We start from the raw sequence: 15,886 nt of genomic DNA, 5'->3' as shown, positions 1-15,886 counted from the left end.
TTTGGAGAAAAAACAGTGTGGCGTATGCAGCGGCACATTGGTGGGGTGTTTATGTCTTTGTGCGAGGGGTGCCTCTGGTCCTTCTTCCCAGCTTGGGAAATGCAGAGCTGGGAGAGAAGTGTGGAATGTCTGGCCTTTGGCACAAATCCCCCCTCCAGACTACCCTGCATTTTTTTTTTCCTCTCTCTTTTCATATAGGGATGTAGAAATGTCCGTTTTCATGCTAATACTCACATGGGACTAAAAGAGGAAATGCAGATGTGAGTGTGGACACAGCTGGAAAGGGCTGTGTTCACAATTAAAGCAGAGAGAAAAGCAGTAAAGATGAGCTCAGACACAGTGATTTAAGATGTTCCAGCCCAAGACTCGCCTTGCAAGTTGACAAGTCAAGTCCACCAGCACGCACACTGTACTGTAGGTTGCTATTTCTAGGTCAATGGCAGCCCTATCCCCCCTCCCCTCTCTGCCTCTTCTCCTCACTCCACCCCACCCTTAACTGTCTATCTACCCAAGGCCAGGCCACACATTAATCTGCTCTGCTGGTGTAAAAAGTGGTGCGGTGACATGTGGTGAGTGTATTACCCAGCCGTGGAATTACAAGCAACCACGGAGGGATGTGCAATCTGGCGGTCCAGTGTGTGTGTGTGTGAAGTGATCAAACACTTTCCATGAATTAGAGCCATTATCCGTTCAGGTGAATTATTTTATAGGTCACGCCAGATTTAATCAGAATTATTCAGAGTAAAGGCTGAATCTTTAAAGCTAGAGGGGAGCAAATGCATTGCAGTGCAAAGATAAATCGATCCTTACACGATTTCCTGTAAAATCCCAGCTCTGGAATAGAGAGGGTATATTTAAAGGAACAAATGTCACTGTCAAAAGTTTCTCACGTACACACACTCTTAACACAAGGCAAGTGTTAGAGTGTGTGGTCAGGAGAGAAGCTGAGTCATTTATCATAATGTAAACTGAAGTTACAAGTCAAATATCACACAGATGTCTCTTTGCTGTCCAGGAAGTGGGTATAGATGATTCATGTATTTACTTGTTAAGTGTTTTATGTGGAAATGGGTGAGGAAACTTTTGCGTAATTCATCTGTCAGGAACCAGTTTCAGACCGTACACATTTGCATTTTGTAACGTAGTTACAGCTCTAAAGGGTTTTTGCACATAATTAAATTTCATCAGAGATGATGGGCTGCAGGCTATAAACACCAGATTCAAATGTAATCTTACAGTATTCATAATCTAAGCGCGTGTATATAAACCTTAAAGCATGTGCTCACATTTGAAAATATGAAAAAGAATACATACCAGTGCATTAAACAAAAAGCTACCCCATCTAATAGCTCACCAGCATCCTTTTCTCCAAATATGTCTCCACTTGTTTTTTCTTTTTTTGCCACAAATCAGTTTCCTCCTGTGACATTCAAACTTAACAGTGATAGAATTAAAAAAAAGTAGCAGCCACTGAACTGAAATCACAGCGCCATGAAAACACATTTGTACACTATATTCTTTAAAAAAAAAAAAAATGTCTTTGAAGCAGCAGGATAAAGAGACACGTTTGTTCAAGACTGGATTAAAAGAAAAAAAAAATACCACTCAATACTTACAAGAAGACTGCAATATTTACAAGTTTTAGCATTTTTGGGGGCCTTGAATATAATATTGTTCCAAAAATAAGTACAGCAGACTAACGGCGACCTCTTTAAAGTCCGAGAATGAGTCTATTCATGTTGATGCTGAATGAATATTTCAGCTTCAGATTCTGGGAATTTAACCGATGATTAGCATCATTGTTAAGCTACTTGTTTTTTTTTTTCTGTGTGCAGAGAGTAAATGAACATTGCTCAGCTCAAAGCATTTATGGCTGAGATTAGTTTCCGAGAATGAGGCAAAACTGAAACTTGGCCTCTTAATACTCACAAAGATGTGATTCAGTGGTTTAATAGGTACTCTGTTCAAAACGACTACTGCAGAATGAAGTCAGTCAAACACGCATCTCTTTAGATTTGTCCATGGATAAATCACTTTATATATATATATATATATATATATATATATATATATTAGTTTACAAATCTATTTTTATTACATTAGTAACTGTTTATGGATATATGACATTATTCTAACTTATAGACTGTATATAAAGGATGGGCATGGTTTCTGGGTCTGATAAGTAAAGCCAATGCAAAAGTGCCTCAAACCTGCATTCTTTCTAATGGCCGAAGTGAGGCAGCAACTTCTCCTGTTGCAGAAAGAAATTGAATTGGGGATCATGACTATGATCATACTAAATACTTTCCCAATTGGTTCATAGCCTCTGGGGTTACAAAGGACAATAAAGCAGAGTATGCATTACGCTGGGCCTGTCTTGTGATTGACAAGTCACTGCTATAAGACTGTGGGGTGTATCTCAGTTTGCTACACTGATCACACCTACTTTCAAAACCCCAAGGTCAGCTTCCAGGCAGAACGAGCCAGTAGGTGATGTCATGGTGCTTGAAAGATAAAAAATTTTTTCCCCCAATAACATTTATTCGGGAAAAAAATCTTTTGCTCGCAGTCTTGCGCCGTGATTTGAAACATTGCTGAAAACGCCTCTCAAACATAGTAAATATACATCATAATATTTTAAAAGCTGTTGTATGGCAGTTTCCCACTTTAGATAGGATCCCCTGTTTTGCAAATCCAGGAAGAGTCTGACCTATATTCGGGATAAGGGTCATAAAGTCAGGCCACATGTGATGTATTGACGTGCAGATTAAGAGGTTTAACCCTCATCTGTTTTAGCATTCAGATCTAAGTGCTTTGCATACACATGTTCTGCTGAAACGTGTGGTTTCCTCTCTTGCTGATCAGATGATCTTGCAGCTGCGCTGTCACTGGTCACAGCTTGCTTACTACACAGTTTCTTAGACTCCAGAAATGAGTCAAAGATTAAAATCTGGGCAGAGGACTATTGTGTGTCACAGTTGTCTGTATTTGTGGTGTACAGTGTGTGTATTCGTCTTTGTGCTGGATGACCTCAAGCTACAGGAAACTCGATGTCTATTTTCTAAACAGTATATTATGTACTGCACTCTCTCTGGTGTTGCTGTGGTAACAAAGCAGGGAGTGTGTGTGTGTGTGTGTGTGTGTGTGTGTGTGTTTGTGCAGGATATGGGTTACCTCAGAAGAGATTCTGTTGGTGCTTATACAAGTCAGGAGTAAGAAAACAGACCTGTGACATATCATAACCGTCAAAAATTATTGCTATTATATACCTCCTGTATGAAACTACTGTGTTAGTTGGAAGTGAGGTTCAGGATTGTCCTCCACACAGTGTCCCACTGGTGCACTCATCCACAGCTGTCCATACATTGATGGCAACCAACCTTGTGTAGGGGAATAACAAGGTCGTCTGTGTATTTTTTCTTCACTATGAACGTTAGTAACTCTGAGCAGTTTCAGTAAAATTAGAGGGACTCTGACAAGAAATGAGTGAGTGTTTTTTGAGTATGTAGTTTATTCTCTCATGGAAATAACAGGGCTGTCTCAGTGCTTCTCAGTTGGCCTTTTGCTTAATAGACAGATACACTGTGGGAAGACAGGACAATATAAGCATGGCACGGGGGGGAAAATAAGACTAAATTAAGTTAATCACGGGTAGAAACACAGCTGTAAATGTTGGTTATATTCACAGGAATGCCAATAAGTGGCTTTTATCAGCTATAAAATAAGTTTGCTGTAATGAGCACATATTTAGACAATTTGGCAGAGTGCTGAAGAGGCCCGGGTTTGCCTTTAATTGCAGGCGCACTGCTCAGAAAGTTCAGGTTTGGGCAATTTTAAGAAAAAAATGAGCAGATTTACGTCCACTACAATAGAGTAGTGGTGAGGGGAATTTCAGCACTGAAAAATTAATAATTCAAAATAGATATCATGGGAACTATTTTCTGTAAGAGCTCCAGCAAATACAGTTTAAAGCGTGTTACAAAAAGCAACATTGATGCTGTTACAGAGGCCTCAAAGCCCCAAAATGATATTGCCTTTTCTTCTCTTGTAAAAGATCATTTTATCTTGTGTTTTAGGTGTTTCATAGTTTCAACACAGTGTTACTGAAAGTCTTTAAAGCTGTTCAAGTAGTCCTTTATGCTGAGACTAATAATCTATATGACAGTGATATAAGGCAGACAGAGAGGAGCGATGGGGCCACAGGTCAAATATGCTGATAAGCAGGCATCCTGAGTTAATTTAAAACTATATTATTTTCCTCAGTGTACGGGTGTGAGACATAAAGAAAAAGCTAGCAAGCTGCTGGCTTACCATGAACTACTAGAACAGCTAGAGTGTACTTTGATATTTACTCTGCAACTGGAACTCGACTGCTGAGATAGATATTCAAATTCCAAGAAGTTTTTTTTTTTTTTTTTAATATTTATCATCAGTTCCTCTCTACTCCTCCCTTTAACAAACCCTGCCTCCTTTTTTCTGTCACCATCCTGATGGATGTGAAGTCATGCCCAGATGATGTCTGGCAGCCAACACCACAGGTGTGTAGAGCACATGCAGAAATTGATGTTTCTTGAACTTTACCATGAATAGTGGGCCAAGCAAGTTTGAGCTGAATTGCTTAAGTTAACCAAACTTATTTCCTCTTGGGTAGTTTAGCTCTTAAAGTGCCAGTGAAAAGTAAAACTGCACTTTCAGTAGCTTCCCCAACATTGTCTGTATGTATAAACTCCATATTATGCAGTTTTGCTCAATAGTATATGTGTACTTGTCACATATACTATTGTCATACTTTATGACTATTGTCATATTTTGTAACTCAGGTCTTGTCTTTACTTTGTCCCCAGACTTCATTGCAGAGGAGCTTGGACGGCATGCAAAGTTGTGAAATTTCCTCAGACAGCACTGATGATCCTCTTAGTAGCGGCCTACGTATTCATCGGCAGCCTCGAATAGTAGTGATTGGAGCTGGCTTGGCTGGCCTTGCCGCAACTAAGGTCCTACTGAAAAACGGCTTCACTGATGTCACTGTCCTAGAGGCATCGGACCACATCGGCGGGAGAGTTCAGAGCGTTCAGCACGGTGGGAGGATGTTTCTGTCGTGCCCCAAAAATAATTATCACACACTAATTGGGTTAAGTGGGAGCTATACACATTTAACATCTGCATTTGGTTAAATTATAAAGTGCTACATCAGTTATATTTTTATATATATAACCATAAAAATGTTAAAATAAACAACACAATGAATCATTTTTGGAAAAGTGATAAGTCAAAGTCTCCGGGAAACCATTGTGATTCCCAACAATCAGTTGAATGAACTGTCATTCACTGGTTGGAAAGCTTCTCTTATTTTAATTTTGCTGGGTCAGCAAGCGAGTCACACTGACCCAGACAGTAATTAAGAATCTGGAGATGGTTATTTTGTATTTGCTGTTTTCAAATACCTTTATCAGCCAGATCAGTCAAGACAATATTTTGCTACATTAGAAAGCACAAGAAAGTAAACCAGCATTAGCTAATACAACATTACAGTCTGTTTAATAAATGAAAAACACTACATAGCACTTCTAAATGGATTCTAGTCTTATCCGTTAATTCAAATATGAAGGCTGCTGGCTTAGCTTGGCATAAAGCCCACAATATAAAGATGGGCGTAGCCACTGTGTCACTCACAGGTTTGTGAAGTCCGGTTATGGTGAGCGGAGCATTTTTGCCGCTGCCATCTTGGTATTTTGAAACTGGATGCGATGAGGGTGAATCTTAATGTGAAACTACACACTCACTAGCTACACACTTGCCAGTCACAGTTCTTTTTCCTGGATAATCGTCCTTTCTTACTCTAAAGCCTTAATTATACTCTGTTGTGGACACAGACAGCTGGCGACACGATGGCGGAGTCTTTCGTGTTATCCTTATTTGAGCTCCACCCCTTGGAGTGCACGCGCAGTTGGCTCACAATCTGACGAAATGGCCACAAGGGTCGCCCCCTTGTGGCCATTAATAGAAGCCAGGTTTAAGGCACTTAAGCACTGGCTTCACTTATCAACCATGGAAGCTACACCCATCTTTATGCATACTATCTATGAATAAAGCCCAAAGCTTAAAACCTAAAAGCTGGGGAAATGGTTTTTGTAGGGTGCTAGCTAATAGCTTTACAAATTCACTGCTTCTGATCAAGAAAATCCAGCATATAACCCCCCCCTAAAACTCAGTCTTAAGCATGTGAAGACAGTATCTTAGTTTTAACTTGCAGATATGACAGTCTTACTGATCTTATTTTAAATGTCTAAACCTGCATAAGGCTTGTTATGAAGCCAATAACTGTACGGTGGAAGTTTAGCATTTTATGCCAGAAAGAGTAAATCAACAATTTTGCATTATATGGATAACCACCCTCAAACATGTTTTCCAAGCAGCAATCTAAAATCTTGTTAAGGTCCACAAAAGGCACTATTTGATATATGGTCAATTTTTAACTCTGATTAGTAAATTCTTTTCATAATTAACTGAAAAACTGTGCCATCAATCGTCATACAGTCGCACAATCAGAATTTCCTAAATATGCTGAAAAACACACTTTATCAGATGCATGTCTACATACTTTAGTGATTTTGTAAGATTATCTAAGAAGACCAACTGAACTGTAGGTCTTGTGCAAGAAAAAAAAAAACAAAACACTTTTGCCTTCCACGCCATCATGACGAATTCTTCTAACTGGCAAGAACAAACAAGCAGAGAACAGTATGTGCTCCTGGCCTTATGCACATAAAAGGGTTCACACGTAAAAACACATTTCCACTCTGTTACATCTAAATCTATATCTTAGGTACAGTGGTAATTGTGTTTGTTATGTAAATGCATGATCATGTGCTTGGATCTATGTGATTACTTCTGGTTTTTGTTATAGAAGTGAACACATACAGTATTTCTGATGCCATAATCCTCAGAAAAGAAAATTCATGGTATTCCAGTGGGGCTTTGGCTTTGGTATTTTAATTGCGTTGACCTACTTTTGATCTCCGTAATTACCCAAAACTCCAGAGTGATTGTGCTTGAGCCAAGAAGACTGTATATACTGCGTTACTCAAAGCCATTTAGGAGACATTGTATTCAAAGAAATCCAAATTTTCTTCCAAACTCATCTCTGTTGTTTTTTCTCTTTACAGGAAAAGCAACTTTGGAGCTTGGAGCTACCTGGATCCATGGCGCCAATGGGAACCCAGTATACCACCTGGCAGAGGACAACGGGCTGCTGGAACACACCACAGATGGGGAGAGGAGCGTGGGACGCATCAGCCTGTACACCAAGAACGGTGTGGCTCACTACCAGACCAATGTTGGGAAGAGGATCCCCAAGGACCTGGTGGAAGAGTTCAGTGACCTGTACAACGAGGTGAGGGGATGCATATGCGCACAGATGGGCACACACTTTGGCATGCAAAAATGGAGGTATGCATGAACAGAGATACTCCGTGAAATTAGTCTCATGCGCATTGCTTCTTTTCTTAATTGTAGTTTTGTTATTTTAAGTAGGTCATCTCTGGAAAAGCAGTTACAGAGGGAAGGTATAGCACACACACATTATGAGTGGTTTCACTTCTGTGTGTTTTCTGCATCTGTGTTGTAACTTGTGACAACTCTGAATTTTACAGCTTTGCAGATCTATGAGCAGGAAGAATAAATTTACATTTCTGTAAACCTGACCTGAAGATTGCAGATGTATTGATGTCTGCTACAGTCAAACGACTCTATGCCGCTCCAGCCACTCCAGTTTTCCTGCTCTCGTGAATGCAGTGCTTGCTTTTATGGAACTTGTACATATTGCACTAGCTTTCTTAGTACTTGTGATGTGTATAAAATTGACTTGACTTGGGGGGCACAAAGGATCACTTTCCCTTTGCAACGCTGTGAGATTATCCAGGTCTGACTGAAGAGCGATGAGGACTGGAGTAACTACCCTATCACCCTTAATAATGATTATGATCAGTATCATATGATGGTTACTCCTTATGCTCTGTACTGTGTTTATCCTTAAGGTCTATCCTTGGTTACTGTTCCCTTCATAGATGTGTAATATTTGATCATTTTCCTCATCAAATAAAGTCTAATATATTTAATATTGTACTGTTTAATCAGGTTTTCTAAATCTACTGTTGGGCCCTATTCATTCACTTGTCATATTTATCCACTGATCTAAAATATTTTAACAGGTTTAGAAGCACCATTGCAAGTACAAGTTAAAAATTGTACTTTCAGTTTCTTTTAATCCTTTGACTAAAATCACTATAAAATGTGAAAAAATCAGTACTATGCAGGATTTCATAAAGGTCAAACTGTCCAACAGTTTAGCATCACAGAGCCTGCAGCCAGCAAAAAAAAAAAAAAAAAAAAAAAAAAAAAAGTCACTAGCAATGAAACCAAAAATAAGCTTAGTGATTATTCCATGACCAAAACAGTTGTTTGTAACAGTCGGCTAATTGAATAGCTAAAGATTGTGTACATGCTGATTGAAACAGAACTGGGGAACAGATTAGAGAGCCAACACACACACACACACACACACACACACACACACACACACACACACACACACACACACACACACAGAGGCAAAGAACCACTAGACAAGGAGACTTTGGGGGTTGGGGAGTCATTTTATTCATAAACTGTATAATCCTTCATATATTTCTTGATGTAAATGCAGATAAAATCATGTAATCTAATGTAAACTGTTAAAGTTTGTTGCAAAGGTTGTTGCATAAACAGACCTCGACTTTTGGTAACACCCCACAGCAGTCAAACTGAAGTGAAAAAACTCTTACAGTATATGTTGGAAGTCAGGGATTTATTACCCGGAATTTGTGACATCTTAGCTTCACACTGTAATGTTTTGATTTGATACATGTTGATGCATAACTGATGTTGTCCTGACTGGCTGTCCATTCCAGGAAAAGGTGCATCAACTTTATCTAAACACATCTTCTCAGCAGAACAGTATTTCTTCATACTGTCCTTTACTTGTTCTGCATATATTGTTTCACCATCATGCCAGTATTTACTCCTGGAAGTAAAGAGATCTGCATTGAACTGATATAAACTGGTTTCTTTTAGTTCCTCATTTCACAATACTCTTTCTTTACACCCTTCCTTCTGCTTACCACCACTTTGTCTTTTGCCCTCCTTTAGGTGTACGAGCTGACTCAAGAGTTCTTTAAAAACGGGAAACCAGTCTGCGCTGAGAGCCAGAACAGCGTTGGCGTTTTTACACGAGACGTGGTGCGCAAGAAGATCATGTTGGATCCTGATGACTCTGAGAGCACCAAGAAACTCAAACTGTCCATGCTTCAGCAGTACCTCAAGGTGTGTGTGTGTGTGTCTTCATTTGAAGACAAACATTTTTGGACTTGGAGACCTTGGAAAAACTGATATTCAGTAAAATGCACTCATGAATCATAGAGCTTTGCTTCTTCACTTCCTGTAGTCCATGTAGCTATCACACAAATATTTAAGAAAAGAGCAATGAGCAAAGTAATTGCCCAAGGAAGTCAACACAACTTGCACATATGTAAAACAATCTTGTGAACATCCAGCCTTAAGGTAGCATTCACATTTAAGGGTGGGCCGTCTTTCTGGTATGCTTGTCAGAGCAAACACAGCCACTCATTCAAAAGGCGGGCTAACACGCCTGTGATTAGTATTTAATATGGGCTTGGCTGCATGCAGTTCCCTTTAATCAATTAAAATGGAGTGACAAGTCAATGATCAAATTCTCCAATCTGATGTGAGTCTGCATGAGCAATTTTGATCTCTCAGGGTAATTTCAGCCAGTCTGATTTGCTGGCGACCACACTGGACTGTTTAAATCAGGGGTGGGCAATTCATTTTTCCAAGGGGCCACACGACAAATTGGGACTGTTGTGGAGGGCCTTTTTGTGGAGCCAGTTCACACACAGTAAAATTTGCATTAAATTATACAGTAAATTATTTTTATTAGTGTAAAATGTAGCTGACCTGATCGTCTGCATTGATGTTGTATCAGGTGGAGAGCTGCGAAAGCAGTTCTCCCAGTATGGATGAGGTGTCCCTGAGTGAGTTTGGCGAGTGGACCGAGATCCCCGGGGCACATTATGTCATTCCCGAAGGTTTTATGAAGATCGTGGAGCTCCTGGCCCAGGATATCCCCTCCCACACCATCTGCCTTCGCAAGCCAGTCCGTTGCATTCACTGGAACTACTCAGCTCAGCATCATGAGGTGATCACCAAGAGCAGCTACACCAACCAGGACAACAACCACAATGAAAACAACCACAGCAGCCAGCCTCTGATGCTGGGTCACCCTGTCGGCGTGGAGTGCGAGGACGAGGAGTGGATCATGGCCGACCACGTGATCGTGACGACCTCTCTGGGCGTGCTGAAGCAGAACCACGAAGCCATGTTCTCTCCCTCTCTGCCCGAGGACAAGGTCCTCGCCATCGAGAAGCTGGGCATCAGCACCACCGACAAGATATTCTTGGAGTTTGAGGAGCCCTTCTGGAGCCCAGAGTGTAATAGCATCCAGTTTGTGTGGGAGGATGAGGCCCAACTGGAGCAGCTGGCCTACCCCGAGGAGCTGTGGTACAAGAAAATCTGCAGCTTTGATGTCCTCTACCCACCTGAGCGCTACGGCTACATGTTGAGCGGCTGGATCTGTGGGCAGGAGGCTCTGTACATGGAGCGCTGCGATGACGAAACAGTGGCCGAGACCTGCACCGAGCTGCTGAGGCGCTTTACAGGTGAGGGCGTGCACGCGCAGACATACAGGCGTACATCCTGTTTTGTGGGTTGATATCTATTCATGTTAAACTTAAAAATATAATTTAGTTTAACTAATGAACAGCTACTGAGGATAAAATGTTGTTTATTAAAGAAATCACTGCTTTTATATTCTTCACTTCTGTGGATTTTATGATAAAACTGGCAAACTCAAGTTTTAATCTTCTACTTTGATTCTAGTTAAGCTCTCACTAAGAATCAGTAATCTAAAACTAACATGGTGGACTTTAAATGTTCAGTCTGAGTCTGTGAGTTCAGTGACTCACTTGTACTGTGACTAAGGTTGGGGTGATTGTATTTCATAGAAAGGCAATGACATCACTTCATTTGTGACGTAAGCACCTTTTCTCTTTTTTTTCCCCGAGGAGAGAGGCTGAGAGATAATACAGCTGAATGACTCAGGTGTCTTCTTTGTGTTCCCTGAGCAGCAGCTTACCAGCCTTATGTCACCACTCAGATTGATGGTGTTGGATAAGGCAGAGAGTCATTTATTGTCACTGGGATTTGATCGATGCCTGCCTTTTCTACATGCACAAACAGTTCAGTGCTAGCTGCTACTAGTTGAAGCACATCTCACACAAGAGGAGGAAAAACAGGAGGCTGACTAACTGCTTCAAGGTGACTGCAAGCTAAAATGTAACCCGTATTGCTGTTTGGCAGTGCACGAGCTAAGAAGTTTCAGATTATATTCTTCCTCAGAAATAGGTCACAGAGACACTGACTGTCACTTCACGATGAGGTCAGTGGACTGTAAATTACACCGAGAAGCCAAACCCATACAGTCGCTCCTAATTTAGGTCAGTGTGGTTTAATCCCTTCAGCTGTTGCTTAATTGCCTATAGACTCACTGGTGCCTCTCTGCTCACGCACAGTCACAAGTTGATTAGTGTTGGCAGACTGAACATCCAAGTAAAAAGGCTTCAACCCACGGCCATCAGCTTCTTTAAGTTTTTAAAATGGTTTTGATTCCTTAATGCACTGACACACTAGCGCTGCAGCTCTGGGAATATCAGCGTGTCCACCACTTTAGTCCAGGTTGGTTGCTGGATTTCCTAACCCTAACCCTTGCTGGACTTTTATCAAATTTCCCTTAAGAGGAATTTTGCTGACGTCTTTTATGTAATACCATTTTAAAGCTATCTGTGAAACATCTCAACAACCTGGATTGGGTCAAAATGTTTCATTTCTGCTTCCCAGATGAGGTTGAATTTCGTGAAACTGTTGTGAAATTTCATATGAATTCACGCCCCCTCTACTGCAGTATATTAGTGGTCCTCTGATATTTCATAAGCCATGAATGAAGTATTTCCTGTTATCAGGTTATCATTCTTTGCTGCATTTGTTTTTTGTTGTTCCAACCCACTAACATGGTTAACATCATAGCTGCTAAAATGTTAGATTTACCATCGTGAGAGCTTTAAAGGATAGTGAGACCTGCTGTTGTGGACTCCACAGTCTGTGACTGTCATTATCCTACTATCTTGACTGACTCGCTTGTCTTTCCACTCCTTCATCCGTTCACAGGGAACCCCGACATTCCAAAGCCCCGGCGCATCCTGCGATCCTCATGGGGCAGCAACCCATACATCCGAGGCTCCTACTCCTTCACCAGGGTTGGATCCAGTGGTGCGGACTGTGAAAAGCTGGCCATGCCACTGCCTTATGCCAACAGCACCAAGGCTCCTGTAAGAACTGTTTACTTTAAAACTTAAATAAATATTTAATCATCATTAATTAACAACTAGACATTGTTTTCTCATACACTATATAGACAGAAGTACTGAGCCACCTACACTGTGAGCGGGGTCACAGAGGTCTGTTACATGGTCTACCACTTTGTGGTTGAGCTGCTGTTGTTCCTAAACACCTTCCCTTTGCAGTAATACCACAGTTGACGGACTGTCTAGGAAGGACAAAATTTCATGAACTGTTTTGTTTAAGCTGCAGCACCCTACTACAGTAGCACACTCCACTTCTCCATTCTAAATGGGCTGTTCTCCAATAATAACAGCCCTTTTACCACTTTTGCCCATATAGTTTATGTTGAATTCACACTTTTTCTTTATTATTTCTAAGTGAAAGTTTTCTTTCTAGAAAATGTTTTCTTAATTACTTTGTAGCTTTAAATTTTGAATTCTTTACTTGGATTGAAGCTGAACTGTTCTGGGTGTAGAAGTTTAGGGTGCAGCTAGGCCCTCTCTGGCAGTGTTTTTTGCCGTCTTGGTTTGTTTACAATCTCTGCCTGCACTCAGAGATCATGTGGCCAGTGTGGCAGTGTCATCACATACAGTGTCAGGCCCCAGCACCTGCAGAGTGAATACAGCTGGTGTCAGGAGGGTTTTAAGTGCCAATTCCTGGCCAAAAGTCTAGACCGTGAAACTTGATGCTTTCTGGGTGAAGGAGAGAGAAGGGGCTGGGGGGGGGGGGGGGGGGGGGGGGGGGTGTTCTGTGTGCTCACTTGACACTGCTGAAGGAACGGCATGACCCCCTCTGCTGAAGTATACAACCCTGTCAAAGTGAAATCATAAGCCCTCTGGAAAGTTTTCCGTAGCCTCCTACGTGTGGAGTACTAACAAGGGAGCGAAATAGAAAAGAGTGCCTCATGAGAAACAAAAAATAAATCCACATGACATTGATGGATCTTGATTGAATTTCATTTTCATTCCCTCTCTGCTTTTCTTTCCTCTCCTCCCCTCTCAGCTCTTACAGGTCCTGTTTGCTGGAGAGGCCACCCACAGAAAATACTATTCCACTACCCATGGTGCTTTGCTATCAGGGCAGAGAGAGGCCACTTGCCTGATAGAGATGTACCGGGACTTGAACAGTGCGGAAACCACAAAGCCTAATATATAAAATTAAAAAAAAAAAAAAAAGAACCTCTGACTAGTGAAAAAATATCAAAACTGTTGAGTTTATCTTGATGATTAAGTTATACTTAAAGCATAGCTTGGGCATTATTACACTTGTAACAAATGACTTTTGTTTCTATTGTACTGTAGATTTGAATCATGCTAAATTTTTGAGATGTACTGTTCAAAAGTTGCCAATGGTGCTGTCATTTCTTTTCTTTATCATTCTCATTGTTTTTTTTTTTAATCAGTAATTTAATGTTTATAATAATAACAGCATCTGTAATTTAACTTGTTTTTGTAAGTGCCTTCTGTATGTAATGCTATGTTATTTCAAAAATAATGGAAATACTAAACAAAAATTGAGAAGGTTTTAACAAAATAAAAGTTTTATCATCATTTAAGATTTAGTTTTCTTGTTTCGTTAAATTATTAAACAGGCTAGTGGATGTGCAGATGTCTGATATCTCCTCTTTAAAGAGTTTTTCCATGCTCTCATCATTTGAGTGTCTGTCCACGTCTGACAGGAAGAAGTAGTGAGTGCACATGGAAAAAAAAAAAAGGGGGGGGGGGGCTCCAAAGTGACAGATGGTGTTAGAACAGGCCTCAGCCCAGTCTCCAATTCTGTTGGACAACACTGTCAATCCTCTTAATCAGAGACAAATACTGAGACAACAAAGACAAGGGAAGGTTTTAATAATCAACAGATGAAAACAAGTTTTAAATTATTTATTTATTCCCTACCAACTGTCATCTTTCACAGTCAGATGTTAGGTGAAAACAAGGCCTCTCACTATGGACACTTACTGGCCACGTTGTTAGCTTCACTTGTTCAGCTGGTCATTAGCAGAGATATCTAACCAGCCAATCACATGGCAGCAACTCATCTCTAGGGTTGTACATGGAATAGCCGAACTAGGCTGGGCCGATGTCTTATGAAATCCTATGGATTAAGAATGGACTGTCACAAATACTTTTGGCAATATAGTGTATTTCAGTCTATACAAACAAGCATCCTCTGAAAAGTTTGACATTTTGATACGACTGGCAACTTGATCAGGTTTATTTCATCACACGATATAAAGTTCATCCAGAGCTACAAGAACACACCTTACAGAAGGGTTTTTACAAACACTGAGAAGAATGTGTGTGTGTGTGTGTGTGTGTGTGTGTGTGTGTGTGTGTGTGTGTGTGTGTGTGTGTGTGCGTGCGTGCGTGTGTGTGTGTATATATATATATAAAAAAGTGATTTATCCATGGACAAATCTAAAGAGATGCATGTTTGACTGACTTCAGTGTGTGTGTGTGTGTGTGTGTGTGTGTGTGTGTGTGTGTGTGTGTATGTATGTATGTATGTATGTATGTATGTATGTATGTATATATATATATATATATATATATATATATATATATATATATATATATATATATGTTTCATCCTTGCTAATTCCAAGGGTGGTTTTTTAATGTCATGTATCATGAGGAACTCTGTAAATTGTTTGCAATTTTGTGTTTTGAACCATTCTCCTATTTATATATGTAGCACCAAATCACAACAGTTTATATTGCAAGGTATAAAACTTGTTGCCAGAAGCAGCATCGGGTGGTGAACGAGAAGGAGACCCAAGTTCAAACATGGGAATGACGCTCATCCAAGAGCTTAACACGTCAGTACCGAGAGACGTGGCATACCACCCGAGATGAACAAACTAGTGCTTTGATGCAGGCTCTTTAGTTTTGTGTTGAAAATGTTTGGGAACTAAAGCCTCTGTATGGTCATGGGCCACCCACACAGGTGTTTTCACTTTGTCTGATTAGACCCTGTCTCATTACTGTGTGGGCATGTGCAGACAGGGTCTGACTGAAGTCTCTGTTATTGCTCCGTTCAAGATGGAACAATATGTACAGTCACACAAAAAGGGGCCTTAATTTGCGACTGAGAAAAGATGTTGAGCCTCTAGCATGTGGCGCAATCTGTTCTCAACCAATGCAATGCACAAAGGAGATCACACACAAACACATAAAAACATTTAAATGCATTCCCAAAATCTTGGGAAATAAAAAGACAAAGCAGTGAAATTACAAAAGTCAAAGATCAACATACAAAATTACACAGTCATAACACAATAATTACTGGTCTCCAGTAATAGTGTTGGAATTTGTATACCCCGACTGCTTAAATGTATGAGAATTTGCAGGTCAAAGCTGAACAAAGGTGACCTGCT

At 40.5% G+C, this 15,886-nt stretch overlaps 1 protein-coding gene across 1 annotated transcript in view; it reads left to right on the top strand.

Annotated features, from left to right (window-relative positions):
- smox (spermine oxidase) overlaps positions 1-13,685 on the top strand; it is a 15,072-nt gene extending 1,387 nt beyond the window's left edge. Inside the window, exons 2-7 of the mRNA XM_030733513.1 lie at positions 4,845-5,079; positions 7,167-7,393; positions 9,187-9,360; positions 10,040-10,772; positions 12,337-12,497; positions 13,513-13,685. Of these exons, the coding sequence (XP_030589373.1) occupies positions 4,872-5,079; positions 7,167-7,393; positions 9,187-9,360; positions 10,040-10,772; positions 12,337-12,497; positions 13,513-13,665 (1,656 nt within the window). The 5' untranslated portion in view covers positions 4,845-4,871 and the 3' untranslated portion in view covers positions 13,666-13,685. The remainder of the gene's footprint in view (positions 1-4,844; positions 5,080-7,166; positions 7,394-9,186; positions 9,361-10,039; positions 10,773-12,336; positions 12,498-13,512) is intronic.
- Positions 13,686-15,886: the final 2,201 nt, after the last annotated feature.

Source organism: Archocentrus centrarchus, chromosome 1 (genome assembly GCF_007364275.1).
Source record: "Archocentrus centrarchus isolate MPI-CPG fArcCen1 chromosome 1, fArcCen1, whole genome shotgun sequence".
NCBI lineage: Eukaryota > Metazoa > Chordata > Actinopteri > Cichliformes > Cichlidae > Archocentrus > Archocentrus centrarchus.
This window is presented reverse-complemented; position numbering and strand designations above follow the sequence as displayed.